General features: G+C 47.7%; 1 protein-coding gene and 1 long non-coding RNA gene across 5 annotated transcripts; both read right to left on the bottom strand.

The window, feature by feature from the left end:
- Window positions 1–10,575: 10,575 nt before the first annotated feature.
- Window positions 10,576–16,238, bottom strand: LOC131115335 (uncharacterized). 2 transcript variants are annotated; one of them, XR_009122627.1, is made up of 5 exons: window positions 15,432–16,238; window positions 15,005–15,166; window positions 14,812–14,924; window positions 12,772–13,015; window positions 10,576–11,965 (listed from the first exon to the last, which is right to left on the bottom strand). It is a non-coding gene; the product is annotated as an uncharacterized LOC131115335 (long non-coding RNA). The 2 variants fall into 2 exon arrangements; XR_009122621.1 differs by having other exon boundaries at window positions 15,436–16,237.
- A 1,059-nt stretch (window positions 16,239–17,297) lies between these two features.
- Window positions 17,298–25,529, bottom strand: LOC131115299 (rap guanine nucleotide exchange factor-like 1). Of its 3 annotated transcripts, none has more exons than XM_058064386.1 (8): window positions 24,970–25,529; window positions 23,852–24,095; window positions 23,005–23,187; window positions 22,533–22,596; window positions 21,317–21,404; window positions 21,150–21,214; window positions 21,023–21,077; window positions 17,298–20,928 (listed from the first exon to the last, which is right to left on the bottom strand). In XM_058064386.1, the coding sequence occupies exons 2-8, from the start codon at window positions 24,037–24,039 to the stop codon at window positions 20,804–20,806; spliced, it is 768 nt and encodes a 255-aa protein (XP_057920369.1). In that variant the 5' UTR covers window positions 24,040–24,095; window positions 24,970–25,529; the 3' UTR covers window positions 17,298–20,803. The 3 variants fall into 3 exon arrangements, with proteins under 3 accessions (XP_057920369.1, XP_057920370.1, XP_057920371.1); XM_058064387.1 differs by having other exon boundaries at window positions 23,005–23,181; XM_058064388.1 differs by lacking the exons at window positions 23,005–23,187; window positions 23,852–24,095; window positions 24,970–25,529 and adding an exon at window positions 22,685–22,704 and having other exon boundaries at window positions 17,299–20,928.

Here is a 25,529-nt window from a genome sequence, read left to right as displayed (position 1 = left end):
AACCCTAACCCTAACCCTAACCCTAACCCTAACCCTAACCCTAACCCTAACCCTAACCCTAACCCTAACCCTAACCCTAACCCTAACCCTAACCCTAACCCTAACCTAACCCTAACCCTAACCCTAACCCTAACCCTAACCCTAACCCTAACCCTAACCCTAACCCTAACCCTAACCCTAACCCTAACCCTAACCCTAACCCTAACCCTAACCCTAACCCTAACCCTAACCCTAACCCTAACCCTAACCCTAACCTAACCCTAACCCTAACCCTAACCCTAACCCTAACCCTAACCCTAACCCTAACCCTAACCCTAACCCTAACCCTAACCCTAACCCTAACCCTAACCCTAACCCTAACCCTAACCCTAACCCTAACCCTAACCCTAACCCTAACCCTAACCCTAACCCTAACCCTAACCCTAACCCTAACCCTAACCCTAACCCTAACCCTAACCCTAACCCTAACCCTAACCCTAACCCTAACCCTAACCCTAACCCTAACCCTAACCCTAACCCTAACCCTAACCCTACCCTAACCCTAACCCTAAGCCCTAACCCTAACCCTAACCCTAACCCTAACCCTAACCCTAACCCTAACCCTAACCCTAACCCTAACCCTAACCTAACCCTAACCCTAACCCTAACCCTAACCCTAACCCTAACCCTAACCCTAACCCTAACCCTAACCCTAACCCTAACCCTAACCCTAACCCTAACCCTAACCCTAACCCTAACCCTAACCCTAACCTAACCCTAACCCTAACCCTAACCCTAACCCTAACCCTAACCCTAACCCTAACCCTAACCCTAACCCTAACCCTAACCCTAACCCTAACCCTAACCCTAACCTAACCCTAACCCTAACCCTAACCCTAACCCTAACCCTAACCCTAACCCTAACCCTAACCCTAACCCTAACCCTAACCCTAACCTAACCCTAACCCTAACCCTAACCCTAACCCTAACCCTAACCCTAACCCTAACCCTAACCCTAACCCTAACCCTAACCCTAACCCTAACCCTAACCCTAACCCTAACCCTAACCCTAACCCTAACCCTAACCCTAACCCTAACCCTAACCCTAACCCTAACCCTAACCCTAACCCTAACCCTAACCCTAACCCTAACCCTAACCCTAACCCTAACCCTAACCCTAACCCTAACCCTAACCCTAACCCTAACCCTAACCCTAACCCTAACCCTAACCCTAACCCTAACCCTAACCCTAACCCTAACCCTAACCCTAACCCTAACCCTAACCCTAACCCTAACCCTAACCCTAACCCTAACCCTAACCCTAACCCTAACCCTAACCCTAACCCTAACCCTAACCCTAACCCTAACCCTAACCCTAACCCTAACCCTAACCCTAACCCTAACCCTAACCCTAACCCTAACCCTAACCCTAACCCTAACCCTAACCCTAACCCTAACCCTAACCCTAACCCTAACCCTAACCCTAACCCTAACCCTAACCCTAACCCTAACCCTAACCCTAACCCTAACCCTAACCCTAACCCTAACCCTAACCCTAACCCTAACCCTAACCCTAACCCTAACCCTAACCCTAACCCTAACCCTAACCCTAACCCTAACCCTAACCCTAACCCTAACCCTAACCCTAACCCTAACCCTAACCCTAACCCTAACCCTAACCCTAACCCTAACCCTAACCCTAACCCTAACCCTAACCCTAACCCTAACCCTAACCCTAACCCTAACCCTAACCCTAACCCTAACCCTAACCCTAACCCTAACCCTAACCCTAACCCTAACCCTAACCCTAACCCTAACCCTAACCCTAACCCTAACCCTAACCCTAACCCTAACCCTAACCCTAACCCTAACCCTAACCCTAACCCTAACCCTAACCCTAACCCTAACCCTAACCCTAACCCTAACCCTAACCCTAACCCTAACCCTAACCCTAACCCTAACCCTAACCCTAACCCTAACCCTAACCCTAACCCTAACCCTAACCCTAACCCTAACCCTAACCCTAACCCTAACCCTAACCCTAACCCTAACCCTAACCCTAACCCTAACCCTAACCCTAACCCTAACCCTAACCCTAACCCTAACCCTAACCCTAACCCTAACCCTAACCCTAACCCTAACCCTAACCCTAACCCTAACCCTAACCCTAACCCTAACCCTAACCCTAACCCTAACCCTAACCCTAACCCTAACCCTAACCCGAACCCTAACCCTAACCCTAACCCTAACCCTAACCCTAACCCTAACCCTAACCCTAACCCTAACCCTAACCCTAACCCTAACCCTAACCCTAACCCTAACCCTAACCCTAACCCTAACCCTAACCCTAACCCTAACCCTAACCCTAACCCTAACCCTAACCCTAACCCTAACCCTAACCCTAACCCTAACCCTAACCCTAACCCTAACCCTAACCCTAACCCTAACCCTAACCCTAACCCTAACCCTAACCCTAACCCTAACCCTAACCCTAACCCTAACCCTAACCCTAACCCTAACCCTAACCCTAACCCTAACCCTAACCCTAACCCTAACCCTAACCCTAACCCTAACCCTAACCCTAACCCTAACCCTAACCCTAACCCTAACCCTAACCCTAACCCTAACCCTAACCCTAACCCTAACCCTAACCCTAACCCTAACCCTAACCCTAACCCTAACCCTAACCCTAACCCTAACCCTAACCCTAACCCTAACCCTAACCCTAACCCTAACCCTAACCCTAACCCTAACCCTAACCCTAACCCTAACCCTAACCCTAACCCTAACCCTAACCCTAACCCTAACCCTAACCCTAACCCTAACCCTAACCCTAACCCTAACCCTAACCCTAACCCTAACCCTAACCCTAACCCTAACCCTAACCCTAACCCTAACCCTAACCCTAACCCTAACCCTAACCCTAACCCTAACCCTAACCCTAACCCTAACCCTAACCCTAACCCTAACCCTAACCCTAACCCTAACCCTAACCCTAACCCTAACCCTAACCCTAACCCTAACCCTAACCCTAACCCTAACCCTAACCCTAACCCTAACCCTAACCCTAACCCTAACCCTAACCCTAACCCTAACCCTAACCCTAACCCTAACCCTAACCCTAACCCTAACCCTAACCCTAACCCTAACCCTAACCCTAACCCTAACCCTAACCCTAACCCTAACCCTAACCCTAACCCTAACCCTAACCCTAACCCTAACCCTAACCCTAACCCTAACCCTAACCCTAACCCTAACCCTAACCCTAACCCTAACCCTAACCCTAACCCTAACCCTAACCCTAACCCTAACCCTAACCCTAACCCTAACCCTAACCCTAACCCTAACCCTAACCCTAACCCTAACCCTAACCCTAACCCTAACCCTAACCCTAACCCTAACCCTAACCCTAACCCTAACCCTAACCCTAACCCTAACCCTAACCCTAACCCTAACCCTAACCCTAACCCTAACCCTAACCCTAACCCTAACCCTAACCCTAACCCTAACCCTAACCCTAACCCTAACCCTAACCCTAACCCTAACCCTAACCCTAACCCTAACCCTAACCCTAACCCTAACCCTAACCCTAACCCTAACCCTAACCCTAACCCTAACCCTAACCCTAACCCTAACCCTAACCCTAACCCTAACCCTAACCCTAACCCTAACCCTAACCCTAACCCTAACCCTAACCCTAACCCTAACCCTAACCCTAACCCTAACCCTAACCCTAACCCTAACCCTAACCCTAACCCTAACCCTAACCCTAACCCTAACCCTAACCCTAACCCTAACCCTAACCCTAACCCTAACCCTAACCCTAACCCTAACCCTAACCCTAACCCTAACCCTAACCCTAACCCTAACCCTAACCCTAACCCTAACCCTAACCCTAACCCTAACCCTAACCCTAACCCTAACCCTAACCCTAACCCTAACCCTAACCCTAACCCTAACCCTAACCCTAACCCTAACCCTAACCCTAACCCTAACCCTAACCCTAACCCTAACCCTAACCCTAACCCTAACCCTAACCCTAACCCTAACCCTAACCCTAACCCTAACCCTAACCCTAACCCTAACCCTAACCCTAACCCTAACCCTAACCCTAACCCTAACCCTAACCCTAACCCTAACCCTAACCCTAACCCTAACCCTAACCCTAACCCTAACCCTAACCCTAACCCTAACCCTAACCCTAACCCTAACCCTAACCCTAACCCTAACCCTAACCCTAACCCTAACCCTAACCCTAACCCTAACCCTAACCCTAACCCTAACCCTAACCCTAACCCTAACCCTAACCCTAACCCTAACCCTAACCCTAACCCTAACCCTAACCCTAACCCTAACCCTAACCCTAACCCTAACCCTAACCCTAACCCTAACCCTAACCCTAACCCTAACCCTAACCCTAACCCTAACCCTAACCCTAACCCTAACCCTAACCCTAACCCTAACCCTAACCCTAACCCTAACCCTAACCCTAACCCTAACCCTAACCCTAACCCTAACCCTAACCCTAACCCTAACCCTAACCCTAACCCTAACCCTAACCCTAACCCTAACCCTAACCCTAACCCTAACCCTAACCCTAACCCTAACCCTAACCCTAACCCTAACCCTAACCCTAACCCTAACCCTAACCCTAACCCTAACCCTAACCCTAACCCTAACCCTAACCCTAACCCTAACCCTAACCCTAACCCTAACCCTAACCCTAACCCTAACCCTAACCCTAACCCTAACCCTAACCCTAACCCTAACCCTAACCCTAACCCTAACCCTAACCCTAACCCTAACCCTAACCCTAACCCTAACCCTAACCCTAACCCTAACCCTAACCCTAACCCTAACCCTAACCCTAACCCTAACCCTAACCCTAACCCTAACCCTAACCCTAACCCTAACCCTAACCCTAACCCTAACCCTAACCCTAACCCTAACCCTAACCCTAACCCTAACCCTAACCCTAACCCTAACCCTAACCCTAACCCTAACCCTAACCCTAACCCTAACCCTAACCCTAACCCTAACCCTAACCCTAACCCTAACCCTAACCCTAACCCTAACCCTAACCCTAACCCTAACCCTAACCCTAACCCTAACCCTAACCCTAACCCTAACCCTAACCCTAACCCTAACCCTAACCCTAACCCTAACCCTAACCCTAACCCTAACCCTAACCCTAACCCTAACCCTAACCCTAACCCTAACCCTAACCCTAACCCTAACCCTAACCCTAACCCTAACCCTAACCCTAACCCTAACCCTAACCCTAACCCTAACCCTAACCCTAACCCTAACCCTAACCCTAACCCTAACCCTAACCCTAACCCTAACCCTAACCCTAACCCTAACCCTAACCCTAACCCTAACCCTAACCCTAACCCTAACCCTAACCCTAACCCTAACCCTAACCCTAACCCTAACCCTAACCCTAACCCTAACCCTAACCCTAACCCTAACCCTAACCCTAACCCTAACCCTAACCCTAACCCTAACCCTAACCCTAACCCTAACCCTAACCCTAACCCTAACCCTAACCCTAACCCTAACCCTAACCCTAACCCTAACCCTAACCCTAACCCTAACCCTAACCCTAACCCTAACCCTAACCCTAACCCTAACCCTAACCCTAACCCTAACCCTAACCCTAACCCTAACCCTAACCCTAACCCTAACCCTAACCCTAACCTCTAACCCTAACCCTAACCCTAACCCTAACCCTAACCCTAACCCTAACCCTAACCCTAACCCTAACCCTAACCCTAACCCTAACCCTAACCCTAACCCTAACCCTAACCCTAACCCTAACCCTAACCCTAACCCTAACCCTAACCCTAACCCTAACCCTAACCCTAACCCTAACCCTAACCCTAACCCTAACCCTAACCCTAACCCTAACCCTAACCCTAACCCTAACCCTAACCCTAACCCTAACCCTAACCCTAACCCTAACCCTAACCCTAACCCTAACCCTAACCCTAACCCTAACCCTAACCCTAACCCTAACCCTAACCCTAACCCTAACCCTAACCCTAACCCTAACCCTAACCCTAACCCTAACCCTAACCCTAACCCTAACCCTAACCCTAACCCTAACCCTAACCCTAACCCTAACCCTAACCCTAACCCTAACCCTAACCCTAACCCTAACCCTAACCCTAACCCTAACCCTAACCCTAACCCTAACCCTAACCCTAACCCTAACCCTAACCCTAACCCTAACCCTAACCCTAACCCTAACCCTAACCCTAACCCTAACCCTAACCCTAACCCTAACCCTAACCCTAACCCTAACCCTAACCCTAACCCTAACCCTAACCCTAACCCTAACCCTAACCCTAACCCTAACCCTAACCCTAACCCTAACCCTAACCCTAACCCTAACCCTAACCCTAACCCTAACCCTAACCCTAACCCTAACCCTAACCCTAACCCTAACCCTAACCCTAACCCTAACCCTAACCCTAACCCTAACCCTAACCCTAACCCTAACCCTAACCCTAACCCTAACCCTAACCCTAACCCTAACCCTAACCCTAACCCTAACCCTAACCCTAACCCTAACCCTAACCCTAACCCTAACCCTAACCCTAACCCTAACCCTAACCCTAACCCTAACCCTAACCCTAACCCTAACCCTAACCCTAACCCTAACCCTAACCCTAACCCTAACCCTAACCCTAACCCTAACCCTAACCCTAACCCTAACCCTAACCCTAACCCTAACCCTAACCCTAACCCTAACCCTAACCCTAACCCTAACCCTAACCCTAACCCTAACCCTAACCCTAACCCTAACCCTAACCCTAACCCTAACCCTAACCCTAACCCTAACCCTAACCCTAACCCTAACCCTAACCCTAACCCTAACCCTAACCCTAACCCTAACCCTAACCCTAACCCTAACCCTAACCCTAACCCTAACCCTAACCCTAACCCTAACCCTAACCCTAACCCTAACCCTAACCCTAACCCTAACCCTAACCCTAACCCTAACCCTAACCCTAACCCTAACCCTAACCCTAACCCTAACCCTAACCCTAACCCTAACCCTAACCCTAACCCTAACCCTAACCCTAACCCTAACCCTAACCCTAACCCTAACCCTAACCCTAACCCTAACCCTAACCCTAACCCTAACCCTAACCCTAACCCTAACCCTAACCCTAACCCTAACCCTAACCCTAACCCTAACCCTAACCCTAACCCTAACCCTAACCCTAACCCTAACCCTAACCCTAACCCTAACCCTAACCCTAACCCTAACCCTAACCCTAACCCTAACCCTAACCCTAACCCTAACCCTAACCCTAACCCTAACCCTAACCCTAACCCTAACCCTAACCCTAACCCTAACCCTAACCCTAACCCTAACCCTAACCCTAACCCTAACCCTAACCCTAACCCTAACCCTAACCCTAACCCTAACCCTAACCCTAACCCTAACCCTAACCCTAACCCTAACCCTAACCCTAACCCTAACCCTAACCCTAACCCTAACCCTAACCCTAACCCTAACCCTAACCCTAACCCTAACCCTAACCCTAACCCTAACCCTAACCCTAACCCTAACCCTAACCCTAACCCTAACCCTAACCCTAACCCTAACCCTAACCCTAACCCTAACCCTAACCCTAACCCTAACCCTAACCCTAACCCTAACCCTAACCCTAACCCTAACCCTAACCCTAACCCTAACCCTAACCCTAACCCTAACCCTAACCCTAACCCTAACCCTAACCCTAACCCTAACCCTAACCCTAACCCTAACCCTAACCCTAACCCTAACCCTAACCCTAACCCTAACCCTAACCCTAACCCTAACCCTAACCCTAACCCTAACCCTAACCCTAACCCTAACCCTAACCCTAACCCTAACCCTAACCCTAACCCTAACCCTAACCCTAACCCTAACCCTAACCCTAACCCTAACCCTAACCCTAACCCTAACCCTAACCCTAACCCTAACCCTAACCCTAACCCTAACCCTAACCCTAACCCTAACCCTAACCCTAACCCTAACCCTAACCCTAACCCTAACCCTAACCCTAACCCTAACCCTAACCCTAACCCTAACCCTAACCCTAACCCTAACCCTAACCCTAACCCTAACCCTAACCCTAACCCTAACCCTAACCCTAACCCTAACCCTAACCCTAACCCTAACCCTAACCCTAACCCTAACCCTAACCCTAACCCTAACCCTAACCCTAACCCTAACCCTAACCCTAACCCTAACCCTAACCCTAACCCTAACCCTAACCCTAACCCTAACCCTAACCCTAACCCTAACCCTAACCCTAACCCTAACCCTAACCCTAACCCTAACCCTAACCCTAACCCTAACCCTAACCCTAACCCTAACCCTAACCCTAACCCTAACCCTAACCCTAACCCTAACCCTAACCCTAACCCTAACCCTAACCCTAACCCTAACCCTAACCCTAACCCTAACCCTAACCCTAACCCTAACCCTAACCCTAACCCTAACCCTAACCCTAACCCTAACCCTAACCCTAACCCTAACCCTAACCCTAACCCTAACCCTAACCCTAACCCTAACCCTAACCCTAACCCTAACCCTAACCCTAACCCTAACCCTAACCCTAACCCTAACCCTAACCCTAACCCTAACCCTAACCCTAACCCTAACCCTAACCCTAACCCTAACCCTAACCCTAACCCTAACCCTAACCCTAACCCTAACCCTAACCCTAACCCTAACCCTAACCCTAACCCTAACCCTAACCCTAACCCTAACCCTAACCCTAACCCTAACCCTAACCCTAACCCTAACCCTAACCCTAACCCTAACCCTAACCCTAACCCTAACCCTAACCCTAACCCTAACCCTAACCCTAACCCTAACCCTAACCCTAACCCTAACCCTAACCCTAACCCTAACCCTAACCCTAACCCTAACCCTAACCCTAACCCTAACCCTAACCCTAACCCTAACCCTAACCCTAACCCTAACCCTAACCCTAACCCTAACCCTAACCCTAACCCTAACCCTAACCCTAACCCTAACCCTAACCCTAACCCTAACCCTAACCCTAACCCTAACCCTAACCCTAACCCTAACCCTAACCCTAACCCTAACCCTAACCCTAACCCTAACCCTAACCCTAACCCTAACCCTAACCCTAACCCTAACCCTAACCCTAACCCTAACCCTAACCCTAACCCTAACCCTAACCCTAACCCTAACCCTAACCCTAACCCTAACCCTAACCCTAACCCTAACCCTAACCCTAACCCTAACCCTAACCCTAACCCTAACCCTAACCCTAACCCTAACCCTAACCCTAACCCTAACCCTAACCCTAACCCTAACCCTAACCCTAACCCTAACCCTAACCCTAACCCTAACCCTAACCCTAACCCTAACCCTAACCCTAACCCTAACCCTAACCCTAACCCTAACCCTAACCCTAACCCTAACCCTAACCCTAACCCTAACCCTAACCCTAACCCTAACCCTAACCCTAACCCTAACCCTAACCCTAACCCTAACCCTAACCCTAACCCTAACCCTAACCCTAACCCTAACCCTAACCCTAACCCTAACCCTAACCCTAACCCTAACCCTAACCCTAACCCTAACCCTAACCCTAACCCTAACCCTAACCCTAACCCTAACCCTAACCCTAACCCTAACCCTAACCCTAACCCTAACCCTAACCCTAACCCTAACCCTAACCCTAACCCTAACCCTAACCCTAACCCTAACCCTAACCCTAACCCTAACCCTAACCCTAACCCTAACCCTAACCCTAACCCTAACCCTAACCCTAACCCTAACCCTAACCCTAACCCTAACCCTAACCCTAACCCTAACCCTAACCCTAACCCTAACCCTAACCCTAACCCTAACCCTAACCCTAACCCTAACCCTAACCCTAACCCTAACCCTAACCCTAACCCTAACCCTAACCCTAACCCTAACCCTAACCCTAACCCTAACCCTAACCCTAACCCTAACCCTAACCCTAACCCTAACCCTAACCCTAACCCTAACCCTAACCCTAACCCTAACCCTAACCCTAACCCTAACCCTAACCCTAACCCTAACCCTAACCCTAACCCTAACCCTAACCCTAACCCTAACCCTAACCCTAACCCTAACCCTAACCCTAACCCTAACCCTAACCCTAACCCTAACCCTAACCCTAACCCTAACCCTAACCCTAACCCTAACCCTAACCCTAACCCTAACCCTAACCCTAACCCTAACCCTAACCCTAACCCTAACCCTAACCCTAACCCTAACCCTAACCCTAACCCTAACCCTAACCCTAACCCTAACCCTAACCCTAACCCTAACCCTAACCCTAACCCAACCCTAGCCCTAACCCTAGCCCTAACCCTAACCCTAACCCTAACCCTAACCCTAACCCTAACCCTAACCCTAACCCTAACCCTAACCCTAACCCTAACCCTAACCCTAACCCTAACCCTAGCCCTAACCCTAACCCTAGCCCTAGCCCTAACCCTAACCCTAACCCTGGCCCCAACCCTAACCCTAACCCTAACCCTAGCCCTTGCCCTAGCCCTAACCCTAGCCCTAGCCCTAGCCCTAACCCTAACCCAACTTACCTTGGGGTAAGATGGTCACCAAAAGCAGTGCAACTTAACATGTGAAATTCCGCCATCTAGTGGTGACTTAAAAGTACTGCAACTTAACATGTGAAATCCCGCCATCTAGTGGTCACCAAAAGCAGTGCAACTTAACATGTGAAATTCCGCCATCTGGTGGTGACTTAAAAGTACTGCAACTTAACATGTGAAATCCCGCCATCTAGTGGTCACCAAAAGCAGTGCAACTTAACATGTGAAATTCCGCCATCTAGTGGTGACTTAAAAGTACTGCAACTTAACATGTGAAATTCCGCCATCTAGTGGTCACCAAAAGCAGTGCAACTTAACATGTGAAATCCCGCCATCTGGTGGTCACCAAAAGCAGTGCAACTTAACATGTGAAATCCCGCCATCTGGTGGTCACCAAAAGCAGTGCAACTTAACATGTGAAATCCCGCCATCTGGTGGTCACCAAAAGCAGTGCAACTTAAAATGTGAAATTCCGCCATCTGGTGGTCACCAAAAGCAGTGCAACTTAAAATGTGAAATTTCGCCATCTGGTGGTCACCAAAAGCAGTGCAACTTAACATGTGAAATTTCGCCATCTAGTGGTGACTTAAAAGTACTGCAACTTAACATGTGAAATCCCGCCATCTAGTGGTCACCAAAAGCAGTGCAACTTAACATGTGAAATTCCGCCATCTAGTGGTGACTTAAAAGTACTGCAACTTAACATGTGAAATCCCGCCATCTAGTGGTCACCAAAAGCAGTGCAACTTAACATGTGAAATTTCGCCATCTAGTGGTGACTTAAAAGCAGTGCAACTTAACATGTGAAATCCCGCCATCTAGTGGTGACTTAAAAGTACTGCAACTTAACATGTGAAATCCCGCCATCTAGTGGTCACCAAAAGCAGTGCAACTTAAAATGTGACATTTCGCCATCTAGTGGTCACTTAAAAGAACTGCAACTTAAAATGTGAAATTCCGCCATCTAGTGGTCACCAAAAGCAGTGCAACTTAACATGTGAAATTCCGCCATCTGGTGGTCACCAAAAGCAGTGCTACTTAACATGTGAAATTCCGCCATCTGGTGGTCACTTAAAAGTACTGCAACTTAACATGTGAAATTCCGCCATCTAGTGGTCACCAAAAGCAGTGCAACTTAAAATGTGAAATTCCGCCATCTGGTGGTCACTTAAAAGAACTGCAACTTAAAATGTGAAATTCCGCCATCTAGTGGTCACCAAAAGTACTGCAACTTAAAATGTGAAATTCCGCCATCTGATGGTCACTTAGAAGCAGTGCAACTTACCTTGGGATATTCCGCCATCTAGTGGACACTTGAAATTACTGCAACTATACTTGGGAATTTCCGCCATCTGGTGGTCACCTAAAAGCAGTGAAACTTAAAATGTAAAATTCCGCCATCTGGTGGCCACTTAAAATGACTGCAACTATACTTGGGAATTTCCACCATCTAGTGGCCACTCGAAATTACTGCAACTATACTTGGGAATTTCCGCCATCTGGTGGCCACTTTAAATTACTGCAACTGAAACTGTGAATTTCCGCCATCTAGTGGTCACTTAAAATTACTGCGACTGTACTTGGGATTTTTTTTTTTTTTTTTTTTTTTTTTTTAGGTACTGCTAATATTCTTTGGAAATTCCGCCATATAGTGGTCACTTGCATGCATTTAAAATACTACAAATACAATTTTTGAGAAAAAAAAAAGATAGAAACAAATGCTTTTAAAGGTCCAAAAAAGTACACAACAAGTGGAGCGATTTTAACCCATAAATACTGCAAAAACATTCCTTATACAAAGTGTGACATTTTTTGTAAGTACTAACATGACTAGATGATTGCAAAATACTTCCATTGTTGTCAACAGATGCTCCCCTCGTGTAGACAAGTGTTACAGTTGGTTTAGCCTTAAGCTTTAACAAAGACTACAAGTGGTGATTAAGAAGAGAGTAGCTGTCAGAGCTGGGAAGAAATGTAGGCCAATTGTAATGACCTCCATGTGGCCGGCTAACATTGTGCTGTAACAGCCAGAGCAACCTTTCCAGCCAAAGCATTAGTCATGGCACTCGTGTATGAATTGCATATCTTTTGTCATCTATTCATTTATCCTGTGTTACTGTGCTACATGTGTGTATGTATCATGTCATTTACTTGAACAAGTCTTCCTACCTGTGAAGAACGCCGAGGCCATGTTGTTGATGGTGTGCCAACACGGTTACATGAGTCCTTCCCCGGGGGCCGACAGACTGCTGATGGACGCAAAAGGTTGAAGCGCCAGAAAATGCCGTCTTGTGCGTGCAATAGGTGAAACTGTCCACTGGAGAACGTATGGCATCACATGACGATTTGGAGCTCATGTTGAGATGGATGCAGAGGGATCCCACGGGCTGTTGAGCGCCAAGCGGCTTTTCATCTGTAACAGAAGTAGGAAGATTAGCTGCTATTCCTTTGCTGTAATGAAATACTGAGTTTTATGAAATTCATTACTGCATTGAATACTTATTGTAATGATGTGGTGTTTAGAAGTGAGTTTTTTCTTTAGTCGCCATTAAAATAGACCGAATAAGGGGGAAGGGTTATGAGTGTTTTCTCTTCCGTTGTCACAACGATGCTCAAAGATGAAATCAGCGGCTTACACTCACCTAAGAGATGCCTCGCCTCTGATGGCAACAGGCACGAACTTAACACGCCATGCACACGACTTAACCAGGACATCAAGGGATTTTCACGTCAAAAGAAATATTTAAAAATAAAGCACTTTTAGCTTCAGTTGTCATTGACTATGACGAGGGTAGCAAAATATACTTTTAATAAATCGGTGTCAATTTGGGCCAAAGTCGTTGACATTATGTTATGGATTGCAAATGAAGCGGTTGAAACAATTGCTTCCGTTATTTGGAGCATGCTGCGCGCCAATTACAGTCCCTGACAAAAGTCTTGTCGCTTATCCAAGTTGTAGGAACAACAAATAATAACTTGACTTGTAGTTGCTCAATTGGAATCAGAAATGACTCATATGAAAGGCAAAGCCCTCTAGATGATGCTTTTTATATCAAAATAAAGTTTTGTACCATTCATTGAGTTTTATCATTTAATTAGGACATAAAGGTCAGATTTTGCTTGGACAAAAGTCTTGCCGCATACAAAAAAATGTAGAAATAATACATATACTTAATTTTGAATACACAAATATGCTACAATAACATCACAACATAAAGTCATTGTACCTTGGAAAAAAGAATGAATATTGTGTATGGCTTCCATGAGCTTGGAGGACTGCATCCTTACGTCTTGGCAATGACTCAAATAACTCATCTGGAATGGCCAAGAAAGCAGTCTTGCAGGACTCCCAGAGTTCATCAGGATTTTTCGGCTTCATCTTCCAAGCCTCCTCCTTCATCAACAACCAACAGCGTGAAATATCAAGAAATTCTCGCTGCCCATTACATTCCAAACCACAAGAAAGGGCAAATTCTGCTTCCTTCTCATACTTCAGCCTCCACATCCAAGTTCCTGAAAGCCAAGAAGGTCAAGGTGCTCCAGGATTGGCCAGCCCAGTCGCCAGACATGAACATTATTGAGCGTGTCTGGGGTAAGATGAAGGAGGAGGCTTGGAAGATGAAGCCGAAAAATCCTGATGAAGTCTGGGAGTCCTGCAAGACTGCTTTCTTGGCCATTCCAGATGAGTTATTTGAGTCATTGCCAAGATGTATGGATGCAGTCCTCCAAGCTCATGGAAGCCATACACAATATTAATTCTTTTTGCAAGGTACAATGACTTTATGTTCTGATGTTATTGTAGCATATTTGTGTATTCAAAATTAAGTATATGTATTATTTCTACATGTTTTTGTATGCGACAAGACTTTTGTCCAAGCAAAATCTGACCTTTATGTCCTAATTAAATGATAAAACTCAATGAATGGTACAAAACTTTATTTTGATATAAAAAACATAATCTAGAGGGCTTTGCCTTTCATATGAGTCATTTCTGATTCCAATTGAGCAACTACAAGTCAAGTTATTATTTGTTGTTCCTACAACTTGGATAAGCGACAAGACTTTTGTCAGGGACTGTATGTCCACAAAATGACGGCCTCGGCTTCAGCTCGTCAACTTCGACATCGTTTATGTACTGTGTATTGTCCTATTGTCGGAGCGAAACGCCACTATTCGTGCTTCAACGTGACTTGAAACTTTGATACTGACCTTGTAGCATTGCTTGTGTGGCGTCAGAGTTAGATGGCAACTCCGGTGTTCTCCGTCAGGGTGTTGGAACGCCGACTCGATACCGAATGAAGTTGGCGCCAATGAAAACGATGCTGTTGAAAGACAAACAGTTTACTTGGGCACATTTTCACGGTCGTGGCGGTGTTAACTGTCAGTATTTTCAGCCCCATACCGTGGTAAGGGGCGGCCTGATTTCGTCAGGGAAAGAAACACGGTTGCCTGCTGCTTCCCGGCAACTTTCTTTTTCGACTACCCAGCAACGAGAGAACACAGGAGATCCCCGCACTTCCTGGTTCACGCTCAACCCGGCCGACATAGCTGGCCAAACACATGCCTGTAACAGTGTTGGACAATAGAAAAAAACAAAGCGATACACATGTTACATATTCTCAAGCATTTTCAATATATTGTCAAGCATTTTCGATAAAAAGTTTGAAAAATGACGTCTATTAGTTTTACAAACAGTAGTCGATGAATGTCCAACGGAGGTACGACTATGGCCTAGCATTTTAGCTTGAACATATACATCGTCGGTTGTTTTAACACGGCACCGATGTTGCAGCGTTTTTGACATCTCAAAACATGAAATAAACACGTACTTACGGCATTCCCTGTAGAATACTTGAGCTTGGCTGCAAACAGATTGACACAGCGTGATTGGGATGGTCGGCGCCATGTTCCGGACGAAACCAGGAAGTGCAAACAGGAAGTTTCAGCGCGGATGTGACGTCGTGTTTCACAATGATTTTACACACTATAACAAGACAAATAATACTTTCTAAGTACTTAAATACTTTCTAATACTTTCCTGAAGCAGCTTGGGCACCGTTCGTAGGGTGCTGTGAAAAAAGAGTTTTTATTTGATTAGTTGTATTTCACGTAACGTCATCGCTGACTGGCGGATCAGTACGGTGGCCTGTGACGGACATACATAGATGAAGTTGACTGTATTTGGGACTGACAAGTGTATGTTGAGAGCACACAAATGACACATGATACAAATAACATAGCCAAGATTGACATACAAATAATTTTTAAGGAGAAGAAATGAAAGAATTGAGGCCCTTAATTGACATCCTCCCTCGCCCGCATCATAATCAGCAGTTCCTTGTCCTCTTCATAATGTAGAGTCGATAGGCGCACATCCCAGCGTGCTTTGCGGGACTGTCTATGAAAGAAATATCTGTTAAATTACTTGTTTTAAGCCACGTAAATAGGTTATTCTTGCACACGACTATCCAAGTCTGTTGTAGATATATATAGAATAGATATATTGTGTTGATGTTTGATGGGGTTTTTTCATGACACCCTAACCCTAAACGTTATGATGGGCAATCATATACTGTGTTTTCTCAACGGTGAAGTTGTGGCTAATGTAAGCTTTGTCTTACTCTGCTGAAGATTGCGGCGGCGGCGGCGGCGGCGGCGGCGGCGGCGGCGGCGGCGGCGGCGGCGGCGGCGACTAGAGAGCATTATGAAGACGGCGGCGACGGTGACGGCGACGCGAGAGCATTAGGAAGACGGCGGCGACGGCGACGGCGACGAGAGAGCATTATGAAGACGGCGGCCGCCGGCGACTAGAGAGCATTATTAAGGCGGCGGCCGCCGGCGACTAAAGAGCATTATTAAGGCGGCGGCCGCCGGCGACTAAAGAGCATTATTAAGGCGGCGGCCGCCGGCGACCAAAGAGCATTATTAAGGCGGCGGCCGCCGGCGAGCAGTCTGCAGCGGCCGGCGAGGAACGGAACCTGGGGCGGTGCCGGGTGGCGGCCGCCGGTGTCCGCGGGGCCGCCGCCCATGCGGGGCTCGGGCCGAGGCGGGGCCGCCGCCCATGCGGGGCTCGGGCCGAGGCGGGGCCGCCGCCCATGCGGGGCTCGGGCCGAGGCGGGGCCGCCGCCGAAGCGGGGCTCGGGCCGAGGCGGGGCCGCCGAAGCGGGGCTCGGGCCGAGGCGGGGCCGCCGCCGAAGCGGGGCTCGGGCCGAGGCGGGGCCGCCGCCGAAGCGGGGCTCGGGCCGAGGCGGGGCCGCCGAAGCGGGGCTCGGGCCGAGGCGGGGCCGCCGCCGAAGCGGGGCTCGGGCCGAGGCGGGGCCGCCGCCGAAGCGGGGCTCGGGCCGAGGCGGGGCCGCCGCCGAAGCGGGGCTCGGGCCGAGGCGGGGCCGCCGAAGCGGGGCTCGGGCCGAGGCGGGGCCGCCGCCGAAGCGGGGCTCGGGCCGAGGCGGGGCCGCCGGAGCGGGGCTCGGGCCGAGGCGGGGCCGCCGCGGCGCCCGGGCCGAGGCGGGGCCGCCGCGGGGCCCGGGCCGAGGCGGGGCCCGGGCCGAGGGAGCGGGGCCCGGGCCGAGGGAGCGGGGCCCGGGCCGAGGCGGGGCCCGGGCCGAGGCGGGGGGCGGGGCCCGGGGCGGGGCGGGGCCCGAGGCGGGGGGCGGGGCGGGAGGCGGGGCCGCCTTCGGCGGCCTGGACCGAGGCGTGGCTTGGCCGCCGGGTAGGCGTGGCTTGAGCCGTCTCGGGACCCCAGCGAGGGCGGGGCCTCCGTGGGCCGCCGGTGGCAGCGGGGCCGTGAGCGTGTGGGATCCTCGGGGCGTGGCCGGTGCAGCTGGGCGCCAGGCCACAAGCAATTTCATCAACCCAAACTGCAAAGTTGCGTCACATTGAATGGCAAGGTCTTAACATCCTTGCAGACCTTCTACCACAAAAGGCTGACAAATACTATAGGTAGCCCTGCGACTGTAGTGTCCTTAATAGGAGTCTATTTTACTATTTTCTTGTCATTTGGTGTAACTTACAACCTTTGTGTGACTATGTATTCGTATATGTTCAAACTTTACATTCCATGAGATAAAACTGAACCTTTCTGTCAATGGGCTGACATGGAATTGCCTTTTGTAATCAAAATCGTTATTCCTTTTGTCCACTACAGGCCGCCATAGTGATGAATACAAATAAAGCTTTGATGCTGTCAAAACATTATGGCTGACTCAACTGGCTGTGTCTCATTGTAGTGTGTGCATCGGCATGTCCTACTGAAAAAAAATTTAACAATTTAGCTCACAATGGCCAGTTCCCTTTAAGGAATAAAATTTTACAACACATGAGATTTAACTGGACACTTACATACAATATCCAACTGATAATTTATGTTGGCACACAGGTGAAGAGAAGAAATTAACTGCAAAAGACAGTACAGAAGCATAGTTATACAAACATCAGGACTTTGCCAGGTGAAACAACATTTCCCGGGTTAATCAGGACCTGTTGACATGAAAACACCATTGAAAATACTCCATTAGATGCTGTATTGCTTTGAGAATGTTCATAGAGAAGTACAGAGAAGGTCGGAGGGAGCTGCATTGTGTCTTTGTAAATCTGGAGGGGGAAACATCAGAGGCCACGCACTCCTGCATCCAAAGACACAATTATGCATTGCGCTCATCAAACACCTTTGCCGCTACGCCCCCCCACCCCCGGTGCAGATATGAGGATGCTGATGTTCTCGTTGGGATGGATAGAATCGTGAACAAGTTCATCTGAAAGACATTACATGTTAGAGACCTTGGACATAAAGTCAGAGAGGACGGACTGAGATGGTTGGGACAGAGAGAGTAGAGATAGTCAATATATCGGTAGAAGGATTCTGCCGGGTAGGAGGCGTACAGGAAGGCCAAAGAGGAGCTTTAAGGATGTAGTGAAGGAGGACATGAGGGTAGCGGGTGTGAGAAAGACACATGCGAAAGACAGGGTTGGATGGAGGCGGCTGATTTGCCGTGGCGACCCCTGAAGGGAAAAGCAGAAAGAGAAGAAGAAAAAGACACATATGCACACATATACACATCTCAAATTAAAAGGGACAAAATACAAAACACTCAAATATGAAAAAATATATACAAATTAGAATTCTGTGTACCGATATGGACCCGACTGAAGGGGGTTGGACATCGGTGCCATACGGGACGCGCCGCGCCCGTACTCACATGATCCAACACAGGAGATTTGTCCCTCGGGAGTGACATTCCCTACTGGATGGGGCGAGTGCATTCCCTGGTGCCCCTTGGAGGAGGCGTGGGCACTCGGCCCTACACGCCTCACTCCAGGGGGTGATTTCCGTCCATCACACACATCGTGTGATGCCGGGCGTGATGACACAATGGAAGAGCACAATGTCGCCTTCATCAGGTTTATTTGAGCAACTGCAGGAAACAACATTGTGATGCATCGTTTCAAAATAGGAATGCCATCTTAAAGTGCCAAATCATTACAAAGAAAAAGGTTGGAAAAATATTGGTGGTTGTCTACATACTTTTAAAGCATACAAATTCTTGGTTACATTTCAGAGAACAAAGTTACAAGTTCACGACTGAAAGCGCAAATGCTACAGCACTGCCAGCTCGTGTAGCTCGCTCCTCGACCCTTGACAAATACCATCGTCATGCTAACGTGGATCTTTACTTGTCATGGCTCACGGTTTGGCACAATGTAAACAACACACGTGAATAAAATCTCATCTCTACGTGAAACAAACATCTTTAAAATAGATTCTCCTTTCGTTTGGAACTATTTACACACTCACACTATGTACATGTTTCAAGGTCAGCCACTCCATACGCGACCTTTACAAATGGACACGCCTGAGTTTTACAGCAAAGACCGGCCGTTCACGTCTACTTTGAATGTTTCTATGTTGTCCGGCAGGAGGCTTCAACACCCAGCGAGTTTCCTGAGACTACCTGTGATGCTAACAGGTCAAAATACTTCTTCTAAATCGATCTGAAAACACAAGGATGCCGATCTTGTTTCAATATGACAACGCTAATTGGTTAACACTTTGAGCATACGGGAGGCGCTGTTACTCACTATCAGACCTGGCTCGCCGACAGATATTTTAGTCAGCGGGTAAATTCATCTACTGATTCATTTCTTTCATTCATGGACTCGGAAGATTAAACAGTTCATACTGTCCGGCCATCCGTTTTTTACACCGCTTATCCTCACTATAGTGGTGGGGGTATGCTGGAGTCTATCCCGGCTGTCTTTGGGGGCGAGAGGCGGGGTACACCCTGTACTGGTGGCCTGCCGATCACAGGGCACGTATCGACAAACAACCGTTCCCACCCACATTCATACCTATGGACAATTTGGAGTGGCCGATCAAGCTAGCATGTTTTTGGAACTGGGGAGGAAAGCGGATTACCCGGAGAAAAGCCATGCACAGGGAGAACATGCTAACTCCACAAAGAGATGCCCGAGCAGAAAATCAAAGCCGGATCTTCTCGCTGTGTGGCCTACATGCTAAACACTCATCCGCCGCGCGGCCCAACATTCATACCCTGTGTCATGTGTATTTTGGAATTGGAATTTTGTCATCTTTTGAGACGCCTGTTTGATATTTGGAAATGAATGACTTGAATCCAGGACTGGCCGCAGCAGAGCCCCGCCAGGTGTCAACTAGCAGACGTGTGATGTCATTTAGCGTTGCAATGAGACAACGTTTCAAAAAATATCCCTCTGTCTTTGTTGATCGAAATGATCCAAAGACAACAAGGGAAAGAAGAAAAATAAGTCTTAATCATCATCACAAAAAGTACACAAAACCTGGGAGCCCTGAGCGTCGTCGACATGCTTGGTTGACACCAGACGTGCATCGCCTCCTGTTATTGCACAAGCGCCGCCCATAGAGTGTCACAGTACACCTTCCCAGACAGAAATGACTAAACATTTGTTTACTTCTCTGCTGTCCTCCTCATTCATTAAGAAGAAAGACACGCCCCTGAGGTCAGAGGTTGACCTTTGAAGAGATAAATCATCCATCACTAGGCTCACCTCATCAGCTGGGTGGAGGTCAAACTGCGACTACATGTCGTCTGTGGTCAGGAAGGAGACAAGATGGCTGCCGAGCTTCGCCTGATTGGCTGCCTGTTAAGAAGCTTTTAACGTGTTCGCTGAGAGGGAGGAAGAGGAGGTGGGACGCGTCCTGGCATCTCTACGTGTCTCTGGGCTCCAGTTTGCAGGACAGGTCGAAGAGATGGTTCTGGTTGTCGATCACCTGCAGCTGTCGCACGTACGCTTTGGTCTGCAGGTGGGATGGCGACGTCTCCATATCCATGGCTACCAGAGGTGTCAAAACTTCATTAGCATTTATATTGTATGTGTGTCTGTCTGTGTGTGTGTGTGTGTGTGTGTGTGTGTGTGTGTGTGTTACCCAGTTGTCCACTACGGTATCTTCGTATGCTTCGCACCATGTCGGCAACTTTGTGCTGAATACAAAAAATGGCCAAAGGTAAATGCCACCATGTACCAACAACTGCAAAGCATTTTTTTTTTTTTACCATCTTGTCAAAATTGACCAGCTGGCCGTGAAAAGTCTTACAACTCTCATGAAGAAAAGTCAAATCTGACAAGGAAACAAAAGAACAAATGTTGGTACTCCACACCTCAGTGTGCTTGTGCATGTGCGTGTACGTGTGCGTGTGCGTGTGCGTGTGCGTGTGCATGCCTTTAAGCAGCAGGGGAGTGAAGGGGATGAGTGGAGGTCTCAGACTGGTGATCAGGTCTCTGTAGAACTTGTGATTTCTGGAAGGATCCTGAGGTTTTACAAAAGAAAAGAAGACATCAGACGAGGGACGAAAAACAAAAACAACATTGAGTGAAGAAAAATAACCTCACAGCAATGCTTTCAAACTGCTGAAACTGTTTCCAGAACTTCCCTGGAAGACCCTGATGTGCGCACGTACATAGGTACATGTGCACGCACGCACACACACACACACACACACACACACACACACACACACACACACACACACACACACACACACACACAACAACAACATCAGGTTTGTTCAATTGGAAAATAAAGTAATTGTTGATTCAATAAATAAATCAACTCTCTCATGATCAGCAGGTCTAATGGTCTACCAAGTCTGCACTACTGGAACGAGACCTTTATCCAGGGTACCACTATAGATTCTTCCAATGAAAGAAAATGACTTAGACCGGTAGAAATGATGAAAAACATAAACAACCTCCGACGTGGTCATCACATTTGAGCGAGCGTTGGAAGTGGGAACATGACATCAGCGTGTTGTGTGAGGTGACATTACCTCCCAGGTAAGGTCACATGACGATGTCCAGAGAACACAAGGCTCACATGTACGTTTATGCACGTTTGGATAAGTACTTAAAGTCATTTTCTAACAAAGAGATCAAATTGAAATAAATCTGTAATACAGCGGGGAAAATAAGTATTGAACACGTCAACATTTCTCTCAAAAAACATATTTCTAATCGAGCTATTGACATGAATTTTTCACCAGATGTCGGCATCAACCCAAGTAATGCACACATACAAGGAAATCCAAACATTTATGTCCATAAATTAAGTTATGTGTAATAAAGTGAAATGGCACAGGGAATAAGTATTGAACACGCGTACTGAAATTTATTTAATACTTAGTGCAAAAACCTTTGTTGGTGATTACAGCCTCAAGACGCCTCCTGTATGGAGAAACCGGTCGAATACATTGCTCAGGTGTGATTTTGGCCCATTCATCCACACAAACTGCCTTCAAATCTTCAAGGTTCCGGGGGTCTCTTCTGTGAACCCGGATCTTCAGTTCTTTCCAAAGATTTTCAATTGGATTCAAGTCTGGTGATTGACTGGGCCATTCTAGCAGCTTTATTTTCTTTTTCTTCAACCAGTTGAGTGTTACCTTGGCTGTGTGCTTGGGATCGTTGTCTTGCTGAAAGATCCACCCTCTTTTCATCTTCAGCAGCCTGGCAGATGACAGCAGATTCTGATCAAGAATGTCTCGATACTTTTCTCCAGTCATTATTCCTTCAATGATATGAAGTCTACCGGTACCACATGCTGAAAAACAGCCCCACGCCATGATGCTCCCACCTCCAAACTTGACTGTTGGTATGGTGTTTTGGGGGTGATGTGCAGTGCCATTTTTCCTCCTAACATGTTGTGTCTTATGACATCCGAAGAGTTCAATTTTGGTCTCATCTGACCAGAGTATGTTCTCCCAGAATGTCATGGTTTATCCAAATGTTGTGTCGCAAACTCCAAACGAGCTTCAACATGCTTCCTCTTCAAAAATGGAGTCTTGTGTGGTGTGCGTGCATGGAGGACATGGCGGTTGAGTGCATTACTTATTGTTTTCTTTGAAACAACGGTACCTGCTGATTCCAGGGCTTTCTGAAGCTCTCCACGAGTGGTCCTGGGCTGTTGGAGAACCCTTCTGATGATTGTTTTGACTCCTCTGTCTGAAATCTTGCGAGGAGCACCTGGCCGTGGCTGGTTTATGGTAATGCCGTGTTCTTTCCACTTCCGGATGATGGCCCCAATGGTACTCACTGGAACTTTCAGAAGTTTAGAAATGCGCCTGTAACCAATGCCTTCAGTGTGTTTTGCAACAATAAGGCTGCGTAGGTCTTTGGACAGCTCTTTGCTTTTACCCATCATGCAATGCTTCTTGTCTAACACCTTGCTGGTGAGAAACCTTTTTAAAAGGCATTAATCAGGACTAAACCGGCTGATATTACTTTGCACTAATAGGGGACAGGTTAACCTTCTAAATACTGACAAACTCCAGCTGCTTTCTTGGCTTTCCAGACCTTTTTACCCCTCCTTTTCTTCATGTGTTCAATACTTATTCCCTGTGCCATTTCACTTTATTACACATAACTTAATTTATGAACAGAAATGTTTGGATTCTTTGTATGTGTGCATTACTTGGGTTGATGCCGACATCTGGTGAAAATTTCATGTCAATAGCTTGATTAGAAATATGTTTTTTGAGAGAAATGTTGACGTGTTCAATACTTATTTTCCCCGCTGTATAATGACCTCCATGTGGCCGGCTAACATTGTACTGTAACAGCCGGAGCAACCTTTACAGCCAAAGCATTAGTCATGGCACTCGTGTATGAATTGCATATCTTTTGTCATCTATTCATTTATCCTGTGTTACTGTGCTACATGTATGAAGGCCATCATGTCATTTACTTGAACAAGTCTTCCTACCTGTGAAGAACGCCGACGCCATGTTGTTGATGGTCTGCCGACACAATTACATGAGTCCTTCCCCGGGGGCCGACAGACTGCTGATGGACGCAAAAGGTTGAAGCGCCAGAAAATGCCGTCTTGTGCGTGCAATAGGTGAAACTGTCCACTGGAGAACGTATGGCATCACATGACGATTTGGAGCTCATGTTGAGATGGATGCAGAGGGATCCCACGGGCTGTTAAGCGACAAGCGGTTTTTCATCTGTAAGAAGAAGTTGGAAGATTAGCTGCTATTCCTTTGCTGTCATGAAATACTCAGTTTTATAAAATTCATTCCTGCATTGAATACTTATAATAATAATAATACATTTTATTTGTATAGCGCTTTTCCAAATACTCAAAGACACTTTACAGATGAATGGAGTTGAATAAAGTAAGTAAACAGAATAGAAGACACACCAAAATACAACATTCATTGGTTAATACACAGTTAAAACATGAGTAAAAGCGGGGCGGGGAACAGCAGTCAGATATAAAAAAGTTAGACATTAAAAACTGATTTAAAGAGGTGGGTTTTGAGTTGTTTTTTGAAGGTGGGAAAGTCAGAGCAAGCACGGAGTGAATGGGGCAAAGAGTTCCACAGGGTGGGGGCAGCGATGGAGAAGGCTCTGTCTCCCCAGGTTCGGAGCTTGGTTATTGTAATGATGCGGTGTACAGAAGTTTTTTAGTCGCCATTAAAATAGACCGAATAAGGGAGAAGGGTTATGAGTGTGCTTTCTCTTCCGTTGTCACAATGATGCTCAAAGATAAAATCAGCGGCTTACACTCACCTAACAGATGCCTCGCCTCTGATGGCAACAAGTTCCGACACAAACTTAACACGCCATGCACGCGACGTAACCAGGACATCAAGGGATTTTCACGTCAAACGAAATAATTCCAATTAAACCACTTTCAGCTTCAGTTGTCATTGACTATGACGAGGGTAGCGAAACATACTTTTAAAAAATCGTTGTCAATTTGGGCCAAAGTCGTTCACATTATGTTATGGATTGCAAATGAACCGGTTGAAACAATTGCTTCCGTCATTTCGAGCATTCTGCACGCTCAACGTGACTTAAAACTTTGATACTGACCTTGTAGCATTGCTTGTGCGTCGTCTGAGTTACATGGCAACTCCAGTGTTCTCCGTCAGGGTGTTGGAAAGCCGACTCGATACCGAATTAAATTGGCGCCAATGAAAACGATGCTGATGCAAGACAAACCGTTTACTTCGGCACTTCTCCACGGTCGTGGCGGTGTTAACTGTCACTATTTTCAGCCCCAAACCGTGGTAAGGGGCGGCCTGACTTCGTCAGAGAAAGACAGATGGTTGCCTGCTGCTTCCGGTCAACTTTTTTTTTCGACGAGCCAGCAACGACAGAACAGCGCGCGCGCGCACGAGATCCCCGCACTTCCTTGTTCACGCTCAACCCGCCCCACATAGCTGGCCAAACACATGCCTGTAACAGCGTTGAAAACTTCAAAAAATTAAGCAATATACATGTAATATATTCTAAAGCATTTTCAATAAAGAGTTTCAACAATCACGCTCTTAGTTTTACAAACAGTAGACGGCATTCCCTCTAGAATACTTCAGCTTGGCTGCCAACAGATTGACACAGCGTAATTGGGATCGTCGGCGCCATGTTCCGGA

The sequence above is a fragment of the Doryrhamphus excisus genome, chromosome 2, assembly GCF_030265055.1.
Source record: "Doryrhamphus excisus isolate RoL2022-K1 chromosome 2, RoL_Dexc_1.0, whole genome shotgun sequence".
NCBI lineage: Eukaryota > Metazoa > Chordata > Actinopteri > Syngnathiformes > Syngnathidae > Doryrhamphus > Doryrhamphus excisus.
The sequence above is the reverse complement of the archived record's forward strand: the minus strand, read 5'-3'. Positions and strand labels throughout refer to the sequence as shown.